This window comes from Rhamphochromis longiceps, linkage group LG18, assembly GCF_057381845.1.
Source record: "Rhamphochromis longiceps isolate RC_006_pf linkage group LG18, R_longiceps_female_GT1.1, whole genome shotgun sequence".
Classification (NCBI taxonomy): domain Eukaryota; kingdom Metazoa; phylum Chordata; class Actinopteri; order Cichliformes; family Cichlidae; genus Rhamphochromis; species Rhamphochromis longiceps.
In genome coordinates, this window is record NC_140574.1 from 24,340,521 (window position 1) to 24,356,343 (window position 15,823).

Sequence of the window (15,823 nt, forward strand, 5' to 3'; positions counted from 1 at the left end):
TTTTAAGGACTGTTTATTTGGCCACTCCTAAGGTCTCTGCTATCTCTGACTGGTTTGTTGGGTTTTTCAGGCGTGCAAAATGAAAGATCAACACTTGAAATCAACTCCAGATCTTTTATCTGTTCAATTTGCTGTGAAATGACGAGAAAAAAAAGGCCTGGCCTGAAAGTTTTCAGTCAAACGTCCAATTACGTTTGAGCCTCTGAAAATGGGAACTATATAAAATATAATGGACTGAAAGAAACGTGTCTCATCAAACATCTAAATAAATGATCCAAGTGACCAACTGAGGATTGGATGGTTCTCACTTGGATTCGAATGTTAAAAAAATTCCAAAGTATTTAATCTGTCATTGTAGTTCACAGGCTACATACGACACAATTTCAATGAAAACCTTTATGACTTTATAACTTATAGATCTTCATCTTCGATCGAATATGCGTTCTAAAAATGAATCAAACATCTGTTTACAGCACAAATTATTAGGAGGCACATCTTAAAAATATTTGTACTTTCAACAATATCTCTGTTTTTTCCACATTCAGTCTACTGTCATTGCAAGCACGTTAATATTTATGGATCCTAGTGGAAAGGAGTTTTTAGGAATGAAACTTTCTTTTATAATCCACCAGCAGTGGTGCATATTATTGAAATATTTCAGGTATTAATTATTTAACTGCAGTTTTTACAAGAGTAAAGCTTTGGTGGATTAATTTGGGTCCCTGGGTCGCATATTCATACTCATAAATCAATGCTCTCTTCCACAGTGTGTCATTTGTCCTGTCTCCCTGCCCTCACCGTTGCAGCAGTTGGCTGCCCCTCTCTGAGCCTTGTTCTGCTGGAGCTTTCTTCCTGTTAAAAGGGAGTTTTTCCTTCCCACTTGCTGAAAGGAAGTAGTTTGATACTGGATGGATAGTCGGGAAAGATGGAGAATAACGTCAGTGGGATTGTCCCCAGTCAGTGGGACAGATTTCAAAACTTAAAAAAAACAACAACAGTCAAAACCCCCATACTTTTACAATATTTAATACAGTATATGTTGGACAAACTTTTCAAGGGGATGTCAAAGACATCAGCTGAAGAAGAAAGAAAGATGTATCCGATGAGTGCAGGTAGTAACACTGATGGGCTCCAGCATGTGTCCATGTCGGGAGGAACCGTCGGTGTCTCATGGAGTCATACTAATCTGATGTACCACTGTCATAAAGCAGCCTATTGTACATATTTTTGTCGAAATAAGATAAAGAAAGAACCCCCTGACCTGTCCAGCTGACTGCCAGCTTAAATCATATTATGCGCCACTAATACATTGTCTTAGATACGTCTTACATAGCATCCTGGACTTTCACACATGCTGACATGCCAGGAGAAGTTTTGTTATCTGAAAACCTCACACCACCGACATTACGTCAGCCCAGTAGCTCATTCCCAAATAACTTTTTTCTCCCCCCTGACCGTGACTCAAAAAAGTGCGACAATTTGTCTCGTCCTCTCTCCACGTCTGGTATGCAGGGTGGGACCAGAGGTTCACTCCCACTATTCAGGAATTTGGGAAGTTTCCTTCCATATAAGGAGTTTTTGATATAAATCGCGACCTAAGGAAGAGCAGTGGAAAGGTGGAGCTTAGGATCGATTAACGAAGCGTGGAACGAAGAGTATACAGGACTATCAAGAGAAGTCCCCTCTCTCGCTTTGTTGCTTAAATATTTTTTTACTGAGTAGTGCAGTAGTGCGTTTTGAATGGAGGCCTAAAATACATTTAAACTCATGACAGGCATTGCTTAATTATTTATATATGTGCTCTTTATCTAATGGGTCGTTTTTACATATCAGTTGAAAGCTTTCATGCAGTTGGCACTGTCACGTCATAGCAAGATGATCCTGCGTTCAAATACAGTCTGAGGCCTTTTTGTGTGGAGCTTCCTTTTCTTTGTGGGTTTTCTTTGGGTACTCTAGCTTCAACCCATGCCACATATCAGTGTCCTGTTCCGGTTGTACCCTGCCTCTCACCCCACGACAGTCATGACAGACTTCAGTCCCCACGACCTTCAACTGGATGAGTGTAACAAAATCGATAGATGTTTCTGTTATAAGGATTGTTTATCTTAAGAGCATTACAAGAAACTTAAAAAAATACAAATTTATAATAAATACAATAATTATAACAGCCACATAACAGTTTCTAAGTGTAGGATACATGCTTATAAAATGTCTATTTACATAGAAAAAAAATCTGATATGCATACAAGGTGACCAAGATTTTAAAAAAAAAGACTGCACTGGTTTCAGGGAAAAAAAAGAAGAAGGTGGTGTTTTTCGGGTATGAGATACAGTAAAATAAATAAAAAGTGAACTGAAACAATGCTGTAAACTCGCAAAACTAAAGTTTAAAAAAAGTATACAGGAAATATCTTCAGTTTCAATCTTTGTCAGCCTGGCCAAATTTGTTGGCATAACCAGCTTGAAGAGTATTTGGTGCATATGTTTACTGAGATTTGGACATGTACCTGACTTTGAGTAAAGGGTTTTATTATTATATTTATTCCAAATATCACATGTGAAAACAGCAGCCATGATAGAAACTAAAACTAACAGCACAGCTAATGAAAAATGAAACTGAAACCTGATCGTGTTTAGAGAATCTGAGCTAGACTAAAATATGTAAAGCCACTTTGCAAGATAAGAACAACGAAATGAAACTGGAAATCCAAAGTTAACCTCCCATATTTAATGTATTTAGTTACCTGGTTCATGCTTTCAGTGAATTATATTCTCCAGTGCAAATACACACAAAATGCTAAAATCCTAAAAGTCTTTCTTGTGCCAAAAAGTGATTGTCTGCCAAAAACTGATTTCCAGTGTTTCTGTGTATTTTTTATGTGTAATATCTTTACGTATGTTCGTAAATAGACTTCGGTGAACAGGGGATACAAAGGGGTTACATAAAGAATTAAAACATTATCTGTTTTTTAAGTATCTTTACAACTTGTACTTACATTATAACCAATCCGGTCCTTTATCCCCACTTAAAATATTTTTACAGAACTATTGTAATATTTGCTGCCATTTCTGCTGTCCTGTTGGGCAACTTACTCTTACAAAATAAATTTTTAATGTTAATGAGATTTTTTTTACTGCATAAATAAAGGTTATATAAAAGTCGCTGCCAAAAACTGATTGCGGCTTGTATCTTGCTACACGAATGTTGTTTGTGGCTCAAGATGACTTTATGTCATCCATAAGGGATGCATTTGACATATGTTTAACATATTATAGCCCAACAAGTTACTTATAGCACTTTAAATATGAGCAATCGCTTTTTGGCAAATACCGGAAATCAGTTTTTGGCAGACAATCACTTTTTGGCACAACACCGGCTAACCCAGACAGATGCAGATACAAACAACAAAACACATAAAATAAAAACAAGATAAACAAAAAATACGACTGTATTACGTAACCAAGAGCACATGAAACTGATCTCCTTCTTCACCTGTATGAAATTGTGCTAAATATTCAATAATCACTCTTTTCAGCTAGTTTGCAATTACAAAACAAAACAAACAAAAAACACCTAGAAACTTCGGAGGGTCATTTCCGGGACGGACCGTTCAGGGGTGAACTATCTTGATTCGTGAATCAAGACTCTTTGACAGAAACCGTGGGAGCGCTCTAATTGGCGCCCGTAAAAGAGAAAGGAAGTATTTAGTTCAGTCCGAGGTTTCATTGGAAGACAAACTCGAAGATATTTTAGCGCAGTTTTTATCTTCAAGTCGGAGTCTCTTTCTTTTATTATTGTTTGCCACTCTCAAAGGAAAAATCTCAACACTTTCAAAATGTCTTCCTTTAACAAAGGTCCGGCTTATGGGTTATCCGCAGAAGTGAAAAACAAGGTAGGTGGCCATACTTTTCTCTCCCATATAAAGTTAAGTCGCATTGAACTTTTCTCGCCTTCTTCATTGCGCTTCTCTCTTAACGCGAGAATCACCTGGCCTCCATTTTAATATGGCGCTCAGGTTAAAAGGTAATCAGCGGGGGTAAAAAGGGAGTTTGAATAAAAAGATTTAAAACTATATTTTATACATATAAGTCGGAAAATGAATAATTAAACTCTGGTCGAGTGTGAATAGTTTGCAAAGAAATAAGTTGTGGTCTAGTTAGACACCTTGGACCTCCTTAGTCCCTCTGCTCGTGCAGGAGACTTAACTTAAAATCGCACCATGGGCGTTGTCCGTCTTGGCAAACAAGCATGTCGTTGTGGCAAAAAAAAAAAAAAAAAGTTACCCCCGTTTCCAGCATTTTCCGCCGCCCGTGCAGCTCTCTGCCCTGCGTTGTGACCCGCATTAGTAGATAATGTAATTGACCTGTTAGCCCTCGGATTGGATGCCACTGTTCTCATTGCTTCTGTGTTCTCGTGGTTTCTGCAAGAATAGTTTCCCCACTTCCCCTCATGCGGTAAGGTGTAGCGCTGCTCTTCGTGCTTTAACTTTGCTCTCCACACCGTGCCAGATCAGTGCAGGGACAAAGCCTCTCTCCTCCTCAGCCACTCACTCTGTGAAAAATCAAGGTGTCGACTGACACCCCCCCGCAAGTTCTGGGTAATGTGTAACTTTATTGATTGGGACCTTCGTGAGGAAAGCAGCTTGTTTATTTGGTCACAGCCGCATCGAGTTAAAACCTCAGAGGTGACAAGCCCGATCACGTTGGCACATCACTTTTCGCCAACTTTCCTCCCCCCCCCCTTTTTTTTTTTTTTTTTAAAGTACTTTGAATGTGACTTACTGTCCATTTCGTTGTTATTGGGAAGCAGACTGCTTTTTTTCTCTCTCACACAAGTGTTACAGCTGATCTGTCCTTAGCCTTCTGTTCATTCTCTTGACACCCGCATATAAGGGCACTTTAACTTACCTCCACCTCATCCCCCTCCCCTTCTGCATTCTTTGGATGTTCCCTTGTGTGGGGCGAGGGAGAAAGAGAGGGTCGTATCCCCTCCCCAGATCTCCACAGAACAACATGTGGCTGACTTAAAGAAAGCATGCAGATTTCCTCTGTCCATTACCACAGGCGTCCTTGAAGGAGGAGAGAGAGGGAGAGGGGGGGGGGGTCTACTAAAGAGAGTGGTATTTCCTGCCGTCAGTGACGTAGCTCACCCTTAAAATGTGAGGCATTGAAGGCTTTTAAATTCCACCAACTGTTTTATTTATTCATCTCAGTGCACATCCATTCATCGGCTCGGCACACAGACACAATCCGGCGCCCTTCTCGCTTCATTCAGCTCCCTTTATCCCAGCACTGCGGGCTGAATTCCTCGCGTTCAGCTTGTCGCTGGAAATTACATCTGTGTCGGATTCCTTGCGGGCAATTAAAACGGCCAGTGTTGTCTTTTAATATGCGGATAACTGGATGAAGGGAATTTAATTAGAAGACAGGCATTCCTGAAGAGCGCAGCCAGCTGTGAGCTGTGTGCGGCCTGCTTCTATGTAAATAGTAGGTTACTTTTGCGGTTTAGTTTCCCATTGCCTTCGGGGACAAGGAAAAATTGTTGGCTGGTTGTGAGTTTGCACGCAGAACTTTTTTTTTTTTTTTTTCCTTCTTCTTCTTCTCTTTCACTGGAGGAGGAGAAAAGCTGACCTGTTTAACTCTTAGGTCACTTTTCTCCATTTGTCCGCCTTTCAGATTCAGCTCATGAAACTGCTGTTTGTTTACGTGACCCCGATTCTCCTCCTGAATGGCCTCTTTCTCATGCTCTGCATCCGTCGGTAAAGCTTTTAAATCAGAGTAACGCCTCAACCGTGACGCCGTCAGCAGACCACGTTAAGCCCCTTAAAAACTGACGCGCCCTGTTCTTTCTACAGCAGCTCCCTTCCTGTGCCTCCGGTGACTTTGTTACAGTTTACCAAACAGGATATCCGTGTGTGTTTCTGTGGGGGGGGGTGTGTATGTGTGTGTCGGGTCACAGTGGAGTCACCATTTATGAGAATGAAATCTGACCAACTCTGTCTGTAGGAGTCGGTCAAAGTGAAAATGTGGGGATGACCATGAAGCCTGGCCTCATGCAGTCACAATAAACCTTTTAAAACGAACAACAACTAAAACTGAAATCTTCGTGGTGTGTGTTTTGGTTATCATCACCTCGGTCCTTGGTGTTTGCGCGGCTCAGTTATCAGCAGCTGGAGAAAAATAGAATTCTTATATCTTAAGAGTGTTGAAGTGGGAGGTCATTGAGGACAGGGCGAGCTATTCCACTGCTGACAAAAGAAGCTGGTGTGACTGCATCTACTGTTCTTCAAAAGAGCCACCCACTTGGTTGCAGAACACACATGTGACCTCTGACCTTTGTTACCAACTAGATTGCACAGAAGTACGACCCTCAGAAGGAAGAGGAGCTCAGGATCTGGATCGAAGACATCACCGGCAGTTCCATCGGCCCCGACTTCCAGAAAGGCCTGAAAAACGGAGTCCTCCTGTGCGAGTAAGCAGAGCCTACATCAAAGTTCTGTCACGCTAAACCACCAGGGCCTCGATCATCTGTTTTTAATATGCACACAGATCTGGAAAGCTCACTTTCTTTCTTTCTTCCCCGTTCTTTCTCTACTTTGCAGACTTATTAACAGGCTGCAGCCAGGCTCTGTGAGAAAGATCAACCAGTCAGCACTGAACTGGCACCAGGTGAGTTTGTCTTATTTTAGCTAATTGAGGGTGCGGCAGACTTGTGAGCAGGAGCACTTCATTGACGCTAGAAGTGCAGCAAGCAGTTAGACTTGCCTCTTCCCTGCATTGTGCTGAGGATGTCAGTGCACTGAATCACACTCATGGCTATACTTGGACATTAGCAGTGTTGCTTCTGCTTTTATCTGAAACTGGTTTCTTAATAGTTAGTGCTTATAAAAATATTTGACTGCAACTTGTTAATGAGAGGATACAGGCAGAGAAATAATCGCCCGGCTTCAGCTTAAAACCTGTCGCTCTTGTTTACTTTGGTGCGGCTTTAGCTGGAGAACCTGACAAACTTCATCAAAGCTCTCACAGTGTACGGCTTGAAGCCCCATGATATCTTCGAGGCCAATGATCTGTTTGAGAATGGCAACATGACGCAGGTCCAGACGACTCTGCTCGCCCTCGCCAGCATGGTGAGTCTCTAAAAACGTCGCATCACAAACGGTAGTGGTAGTTTTTTGTGGGGAATGATCGCAGTTTAATGAGAACTCTTCTACACCGCCTTTTCTCTCAGGCCAAGACCAAGGGCTGCCAGTCGCGGGTTGACATTGGCGTGAAGTATGCGGACAAGCAGCAGAGGATGTTTGACGATGAGAAGATGAAGGCTGGACAGTGTGTCATTGGCCTACAGGTACAGTTTTCAGTGTCAGTAATATCACAGGACTGATGCTCGCAGAGTGAAACTCGGGGCCAGGGCTTTAAAGGAAATGCAGACAAGGGACTAAACTTGATTCTTTTTTTTTTCTTCTGAAATATAAAGATCAAAAAATTAGAAATAAGAATTTTTATTTTATTTATTTATTTTTTTTAAATGATCTGATCATTCTGGCTGCGTTTTGACAGGTGGGCTACGTGCTCGCAAAGCTGAACTCACTGCTGCAAGTGGCGAAACTGTTGTGAAAGAAGGCTTTGTCATGATGATCTCATGTTGAGTAGCGTTCTTCTGTGCGAGAGCTGCACATTGTCACTGATGCTTCAAACCTCCCTACTTTTCTTTCCTTCCCCCTCCATTACCTGGAAGGGTATCAAGTAAACACAAGCACTTCTCAAGCAATGAAGAAATGCCTCGACTGTAATTTGAGAGCGGTGCAAATATGAGGAACAGCTTAGTCAAAACTTTTTAAAACACGTTTGGTTAGTGTTGCACCAGTATCAACAGTCCCACACTTGCTCAAAACAATAAAATGTGAGAAATGCAGTGATGTTGTGCAACAGTTTACACCAAAACTCTTTATTGATCTTGTATGACTGTTGATCATTTATATACAACAAGTGATTGTTCTATTTTTCAGATGGGGACCAATAAGTGTGCCAGTCAGGCAGGTATGAGTGCATATGGCACCAGGAGACATTTATATGATCCCAAGGCTCCAGTCCAGGCCCCCATGGACAACACCACCATCAGTCTGCAGATGGGTACAAACAAAGGGGCGAGTCAGGTATGCATTCTTAAAGGACTGCAGCAGAAATAAGCTTCGGGACACTGGTTATGGCTTGTCCTTGGCGTTCTTTGCCTGCTGTAAACTACGGTCATGTTTGGTCTTGTAGAAAGCTGTAAACTCCTGTATTATCTAAAAGGCAAAGCTCAGTCTCTGTCTGAGCAAAGTCTTTTGTTATATTTTTGCCATAACAAATTACAACACAGACTAAGGAAACAATTTGAACACATCAGCAGAATACTAGATTAAGGATAGCTTGACATCAACGTATATTCTCAGTTTATAAAAATGGTCATTTTGTTACAGTGAGTACATTAATGACATTATGGCTCTGTGTTTGTTGAAACCATGGGAGCTGCTGTTAGTGGAAATAAATGGTTGCCGGGTAGCATTTGATTTCCCCAACAGATCCTCTGTGTTGCTGATCTTTTCTAGATGAATGACATGTATTCTTTAACCCAGTGGCCAAATGTCTGGGGCCAGTCTCGTGTTTGCCAAGCAGGAGGAGAGGAAGGGGGGGGGATGCTGGGGAGAATTCCACAAAATCTGACAGTTTTCCTTTTCCTGTCTCCACTTCAGGCTGGGATGACGGCTCCAGGAACGAGGCGTGCCATTTACGACCAGAAGCTGGGCACAGAGAAGTGTGACAACAGCACCATGTCTCTACAGATGGGATACAGAGACGGGGCTAACCAGAGCGGGCAGAACTTTGGCTTGGGACGGCAGATCTACGATGCCAAGTACTGTCCCAAAGCCACTGAGATTCCAGGTGATGAAAATGGAGCTGGTGTCGCCCGTGACTACATCCCAGATTACCAAGACGAGGGCTACCAAGGCTACCAGGAAGAGGAGCAGGTGTACCAAGATGATGGAACAGATTATTAAAAGATTGGAGGGAGCTGAGGAAGGAAAAGCGTGATTGTGTAAGGCTGGCAAGTTCTGCGAGACAGAAAGGTGGTTTATCTTTTATATCATTAGGATGTTGCACTTTTTTTTTTTCTTCCTTTTTTTTGTAGGCCGTATCCTCTTAGTATTGTACGAAAATGTCTTCTTACCCCTGTTTGTACAAAACCATCTACACATATCATCATGAGCTGTATTTCTGTAATTTCTTTATATATTTGAAGTGACCACAAAAGCCAATCACTTGGCTTGGCTAGATATCCCAGGGATTTCTGTCCATGTGCCAAAGTTTTGTTTTGGTTTATTTTTTTTTGTTGGGGTTTTTTTTTTTTTTTTTTTTTTTTTTTTGGGTCCTCCTGTGGCTTTGCTAACACATTAGTTTCATTGAGGGATCCCAAGATTTTCTTTAAGGGCAACATAAACTAAAAGTGAAACCTTAGGGATTTTTCTTTCTTTCTTTCTTTCTTTTTTTTTTTTTGTGTGTGTTAACAATAAATGGTTATGAGAAAATGCATCTTTCCATGAAATCACCAGTGCTTATGTTCCTGTAATAGCTGTATCATCTGTGTTTTAAAAGGAAAAAAAAATCCTGTGAATGAGAATGTAAACTTATTTCGTGTTAGTTGTTACTTCAGTATCTTCTTCATCCTTTCAGTATTGACATGCGGTAATCGTCCGTTTTGGTTATTCTGGCAGATGAGGGAACAAAATGGATTTGTTAGAACAAACCAGTCTTCTTTAAATTCTGCTATTTCTCTCACTTCTTTATTTCACTCTTTTAACAGAGGAAATATTTCCTTTGTTTGCATAACCAATCTGACTGGAGAGAGGCTTGTTTTCTTTGGACAGTGGAGGAGTGGATAAAATGATACTCAAGTGAAGTTTTGAACATTCCAATCAAGAATACTGGATTCTTCTTTGTCTTTCAGTGAACAATGTTTCAGTGGCTCATTAGATATTGGTTGATATGCAAACCAATCATATATTTGATCATGTAAGATTATTATTTATACATGTTTGTGATTTTTTTTTTTTTTTTTTTTTTTTTTTTTTTTTTTTGAATGGAGGCTGTTTTGTACCTTGACATTGAATAAAATTTGGTATTGGACTATGCTGCTTTTTTTTTTTTTTTTTTTTTTGTGTGTGTGTGTGTGTGTGTGTGTGTGTGTGTGTGTGTGTGTGTGTGTTTGAATTAAGACAGACTCGACGGCCGCTCTATGTATAATGGCTCATTTATCCAAATATCTAATCGGCCAATCGCATGGTAGCAACTTTCAATGTGGTATGGTTGGTGGTGCCAGACAGGCTGATCGGAGTATTTTAGAAACTGCTGATCTGCAGGGATTTTCCCACACAACCATCTCTGGGTCTGAAAGAGAAAATAACCAGTGTGCAGCACTTTTTCTTTGCAAGGTTATTGTTAAATAAAACTTGATGTGAAAATGAAATTTAAATGGATATGTTATTTTGTGAACATGGAAAACAAATACAGAAGAAGCATCCTTAGTATTTGTTAATTAATTTTATTACAACTTACCTGATCTTTATTTAGACTTTGGATATTTACACGACTGAGTCATGTCTTTATTAAAACACCTACACTGATTCTTCAAAATCTTGCCTCTGGCATATGGCCTTCATACAATAACAATTCAAAAGATTAAAACACTGAAACTGATAAATGTAAAAATACACTCTGAAAAATAAACCTGAAATTAAAAAAATAAAATAAAATAAAAAATCCAACACCACAAACTGGTCCTCTGGGCCTTTGTGATGTCAGAGTTCAAAGAATGCTTTGAATAAGAAGGAAACAGTGACTAATTAACCACTCATTAACCAAAGTATACAGAAGAGCATCTCTTAATGCAGAACCTGTCAAAGCTTGAAGCAGATGGGCTACAGGAGCAAAAGACAGCACAGGGCGACACCACATTGTACATGAATATTGTACCCGACCATGCCCATCCCTTTTAAAATTCTAACAGCTGCTTTCAGCAGGATAATGGACCATGTCATAAAGCATAAATCACCTCAAACTGGTTTTGTGAACATGACAATGAGTTTTCTGTACTCAGATGACCTCCACAGTAACCAGATCTCAATCTGGCATCATGTCAATAAGGGCTAAAATGTCCATATTGGTGTAGCATATGAATTGTCCAGTGAGTGCGTGCTGGTGTCAGTTCAGTCAAATGAAACGTGTATTTAAATGCTGTTTGAATTTGGCTTTACAAATTTACTATCTGCAAAAGCATAACTGATTTTATATTGACCTTGTAGGTGTGTGTGTGTGTGTGTGTCTGTGTGCATGTGTCATGGAAAACTGTGAGACACCTACTGTCATATTAACAGCTGTAAGTTTGGGTTTCAAATGCTCTGGCAAGTGTTTGTTTTGTCAGCAGTGCAGCAGAGCTCCAAATGAAGGCTGAGTTCAACAATCAGTGTGGTTTGCCCTTTCAGTAGTTGTCTAACTAGAAAGACATTCAGAGGTCGTAGATGTCTGCCAAAGCCCGTGTACTATTTCACAGTTTTAAGGAAAGTGATCTGTACAAAATTGAGCGGTGTCTTCCTCTGAAAACACTCTCACCAAGCTTCATTAAATTTGGCTAGATAGATTCTGGGCTATGTTGGAGATAATAGATTGTTCATAAAGATGTAACTGTGAACAAAACACTCCCATCTCTCTCTCTATATATATATCTATCTATATATCTATCTATCTATATATATTTAAAATAAAAATAAAAACAGAATAAAACAATAAAACCACAATTGATTTGGTGCTATAATTTTTCAATACTTATTCACTATGAAATCCATACAGGGTGTGAACTTGGGCGTGTTATTTAGACTGACACATATTTTGAATTTGTGCCATAGCATTTATGTGTAACCAAGAAACAATGTATACATCCGTCACAGGTAAATCCAGGCAAGCTAAAAAGGACAATTGAAGATAGAACAAACCAGGCAGAGATGACGTAATATAAGATGGGAAGGGTCATGAATAACATTGCAATAAGTAACCAAGTCCCAGTATAACAAATAAAATAAGTTACATATTGCTATATATCCGTAGTCTGTTAACTAGTTTTATATAAACCTGGACAGTTAGAAACTGTACACGTATGGTCAGAAATTGACATCAACAAATAATTCTGACTGAATATTTGATCATTCAATTTTCAATAGGATCAAGGCCCGGGGCTTTGGGGAGGTGAATTCTAGAAGCTGAATGTTGGTCTGCTTTAGCCATTTGAAAACCAGTTTTAATATGTTCTTGGGATTATTGTCTTGTTGGATGACCCAGCTGTGTCCAAGTGTTAACTGTCTAGCTGTTGATACAAAGTCAAGTTGAAGCACTTGTATACACAAGGTGAAACCAGGCAAGCCAAAAAGGACACTTGAAGATACAACAAATTGGTTGTTTATTGTAGTTTGCGGGTTGTTCCTGATCATCCCAACCAATTTTCTCTCATCTGAGGGTGATAATTTGGGTCCTCTTCCAGACCTTGGCAAAGTGGTGATACATCTGAATAACGTGTACTGATGTAAATTTATTTGAACTGATGATCTTGGACTCTTGACTCTTAAAAGCCACAAATTACCATGATATTCATGCCCATAACCCCCAGTGTGTTTAAACTACTGACTGCAACTGTGTATGTTTAGTCCCGGGGTTTCCGACCTAGACCTATGTAGTCATGAGATAAACGTGAGGAGTTTTAGTTATTTAAATGAATGGTCTCATAAGATTTGAGGCCAATTGGGACACTGCATGAACTGAAAATACTTCATCCGACTTAAAGAATTTCGGAACACTTTTACTGCCTTTCTGCGAAGATCTGTCTGCTCACTACTTTCCTGTAATGTTTTTGTTTGTGTAACTCTTCTCTCCTCCTAAAAAGCAGAACTAACCCTGCCATATCTGTGGTAACACAGACAGTAATGAAAACAGGACACGTTGGTTGAAATCTGACACTGGACACAAACTGCAGTAACTCTGCAGCTGCGCCACCTGCTGTTCACAGAGGAGATCAACGCCCGGAAAACATCACCGGATGTTTGCCAGAAATCACGCGATATCTGGCCTTGCGAGACTTCTGGCCGTTCTTTTCCCCCGGAACATCAGGCAAGATGGTAGGTGTTTGTTCCGTCTCGCAGCTAGTCAGACTACAATCTGTATGCATCGGGGCTCTAAAGTTGCTGATTTGAACAGCTGACTGTGTCATCGAGTAGTTCCACAGTTTTTATTACCATCCAGTAGAAAATCGTTGCTCCAAATGAAAGATTAAACTGTGTTTACAGCCTCCGTACTAGCCGGAGCTATGGCTAAGCTAACCCGGTGGTAGAGCGTTACTCGTAGCAGTAGCTGAAATAAAATAATCATTATAATATTACTGTAGTTGGTTGTGCATGGGTTATTAAACCGACCTGTAGACGTTTAATGGTGAAAATGAGTGACGCCTGTTAAATTCTGAAGCATCAGTGTAAAATGCTAAGCTACGTACTCACCGGGGTGATCCCGTTTCTTCCAGGCGGATACCGAGATCAAGAAGAAGCGTACCTTCAGGAAGTTCACATACAGAGGTGTGGACCTGGACCAGCTTCTGGACATGTCCTAGTAAGTGACACAACTGATACGGTCACTGGTGATGTCATTCAGTCAACTAGAGTTACTGTACTACTACTGCACATCCTGACATAACGTAATTTGTTGTCACAGTAAGACACTCAGAGGGGTTTAAGTGATAATACTGACTCACTGAAAATCAAATAAAATTGTCCAATTTTTAAGATGATTTATTCAACTCTGATGCTTGCAGGTCAAAACTGAATAAAGAGGCTTGAGACTGGACACTGAAACTAGAATTTACTTGTCTAATATTGGCAGCCATTTTTTTTTTTTTTTTAACCTTTATGTGTCTGACAGCATTGAATAGTTTGTGTATGGACACGTGATTTCTTCTCTTACTTGCATCTGGGAATTGGAGGCGTGAAACTTGATTTAAATTGTTTTCCTCTGTGTCCTGCCTCTAGTGAGCAGCTGATGCAGCTGTACTGCGCCCGCCAGAGGAGGAGGCTGAACCGTGGCCTGCGTCGCAAGCAGCAGACTCTCCTTAAGCGCCTGCGCAAGGCAAAGAAGGAGGCTCCTCCCATGGAGAAACCAGAGGTGGTGAAGACCCACCTGAGGGACATGATCATCCTGCCTGAGATGGTTGGGTCTATGGTTGGAGTGTACAATGGCAAGACTTTCAACCAGGTTGAAATCAAGGTGAGATGTCAGTCTGGTAATTGGCACAGTTTGAAAAGCTGGGGTGGCTTTATTTCTGCCATTGAACTAAATCAGCGCACCCATCCAATAAAATGGATCATATAGGCCATTATCATTTATTTTGGGGGAAAAACAAAGGCCCCAAACAAAAGTGTGCATTGGTCCAGCAGGTATAACTGACCAATAAATTGACCTTTTGCCCATTTACAAACTCATTCAGTTTTCACTCATTGCCCTCTAAAAATAGACTTTCAGCTCAAGTGGCTCACGGAGCGTTTTTATCAAATGTAACTAAAATATAATGTGGAACTGTAGCTACATCTGACTATGGTTGTCAAAGTGATTCAACATGACTGATAATTAGTACACTGGGAAAATACAGATACACTAAATTGAAAGAAAATATGGGACGTCTTAGTTGGTTAAAAAAAATCTAAGGGGTCTTTATCAGTTTTCCAAGAATGTATTTCCTATAAACTAGTTTTCCTGAAGTCACCGCTTTACATTGAGTACACTGTGATGCATAATCTACTGCAGTATTGGACATAATTTTAAACCTGCCATATTGTCCAGTTAAATTAAAAAAAAAAAAAATTACATCAATTTTTAAGTTGACAGTAAAATATGCTATGAGCCAAATCACCCATTGTGATTGATTATGAATGCAGGATGATGCATAATAATCAGGTGTTGTAAAACCCCTTAAGTATGCCAGCTTCAATGTGCACAGATCCTGCATGCCTCCAAGCTTCCCTATTTTGGTAGTGACCAAGTCAGTGTGTTATTTTGTGTTTCCAAAGTGTACAGGTTTACACTGACAAGCAAAGGTTCCTGTGTTGATCCAGGGAGTAGGCCCACATCTCTTTGGGGTTGTCAGGAAGGGCATCCACCTTTTAAAGAAGGTGACAGCCAAAAGTAGTTTGAATCATACATTACGTTAGTAAATCTTGCATATCCTGTATAAAAGAATTCCTACTGTATTGTATTTTTCAAATCCACAACCCTGTTTGTACACATCAAATTACACTTTGCTCAAGCTGTTGAGGAGAAGCCGTTTTGTTTAAACGTCAGTAAATTTGTTCTGATCTCTGTCACATAAAATTCTATTGCTCCGTACTTAACATGTTGTTTGTCCCCTCTCTACAGCCTGAGATGTGTGGTCACTACTTGGGAGAGTTCTCCATCACCTACAAGCCAGTGAAGCACGGTCGCCCTGGTATTGGAGCCACACACTCTTCTCGTTTCATCCCTCTGAAGTAGAATGGCTGTATTATTTGTATAAATAAAAAATTGGGTGCTCCACACAACATGATTGTGTTGATTTTCTTTTACATTATGGGTCAAAATGAAAATTGAATGCATATTTTAAAGATGGCATGGTGACAGAAACCTCATGAATGCAAGACTCAAAGATAAGGTGCTTTTGTTTGAATTTTGATTTATGCTGAAATGATCTAAGTCCCTGAAATGTAACATTTCTTTACAA

At 40.2% G+C, this 15,823-nt stretch overlaps 2 protein-coding genes across 2 annotated transcripts; both read left to right on the plus strand.

The window, feature by feature from the left end:
- The first annotated feature begins 3,699 nt into the window (after window positions 1–3,699).
- On the plus strand, window positions 3,700–9,578 carry cnn2 (calponin 2). The gene is made up of 7 exons (XM_085388471.1): window positions 3,700–3,893; window positions 6,351–6,472; window positions 6,603–6,669; window positions 6,993–7,130; window positions 7,232–7,348; window positions 8,010–8,156; window positions 8,736–9,578. Exons 1-7 carry the CDS (start codon window positions 3,837–3,839, stop codon window positions 9,039–9,041), a joined length of 954 nt encoding a protein of 317 aa, XP_085244597.1. The 5' UTR covers window positions 3,700–3,836; the 3' UTR covers window positions 9,042–9,578.
- A 2,387-nt stretch (window positions 9,579–11,965) lies between these two features.
- rps15 (ribosomal protein S15) lies at window positions 11,966–15,644 on the plus strand. Its single transcript, XM_085388199.1, is given in 7 exon segments — window positions 11,966–11,984; window positions 13,061–13,107; window positions 13,109–13,180; window positions 13,182–13,202; window positions 13,601–13,686; window positions 14,103–14,337; window positions 15,484–15,644. Coding segments are annotated over 7 exon segments (594 nt in total). The 3' UTR covers window positions 15,598–15,644.
- The last annotated feature ends 179 nt before the right edge of the window (window positions 15,645–15,823 follow it).

Excerpts from the sequence above, each read along its gene's own strand:
- cnn2 (XM_085388471.1), top strand. The coding sequence starts at position 3,837 with ATGTCTTCCTTTAACAAAGGTCCGGCTTATGGGTTATCCGCAGAAGTG. Across the intron at positions 7,131-7,231 it reads TGCTCGCCCTCGCCAGCATG|GCCAAGACCAAGGGCTGCCA; the intron begins GTGAGTCTCTAA and ends CTTTTCTCTCAG. Across the intron at positions 8,157-8,735 it reads CAAACAAAGGGGCGAGTCAG|GCTGGGATGACGGCTCCAGG; the intron begins GTATGCATTCTT and ends TCTCCACTTCAG.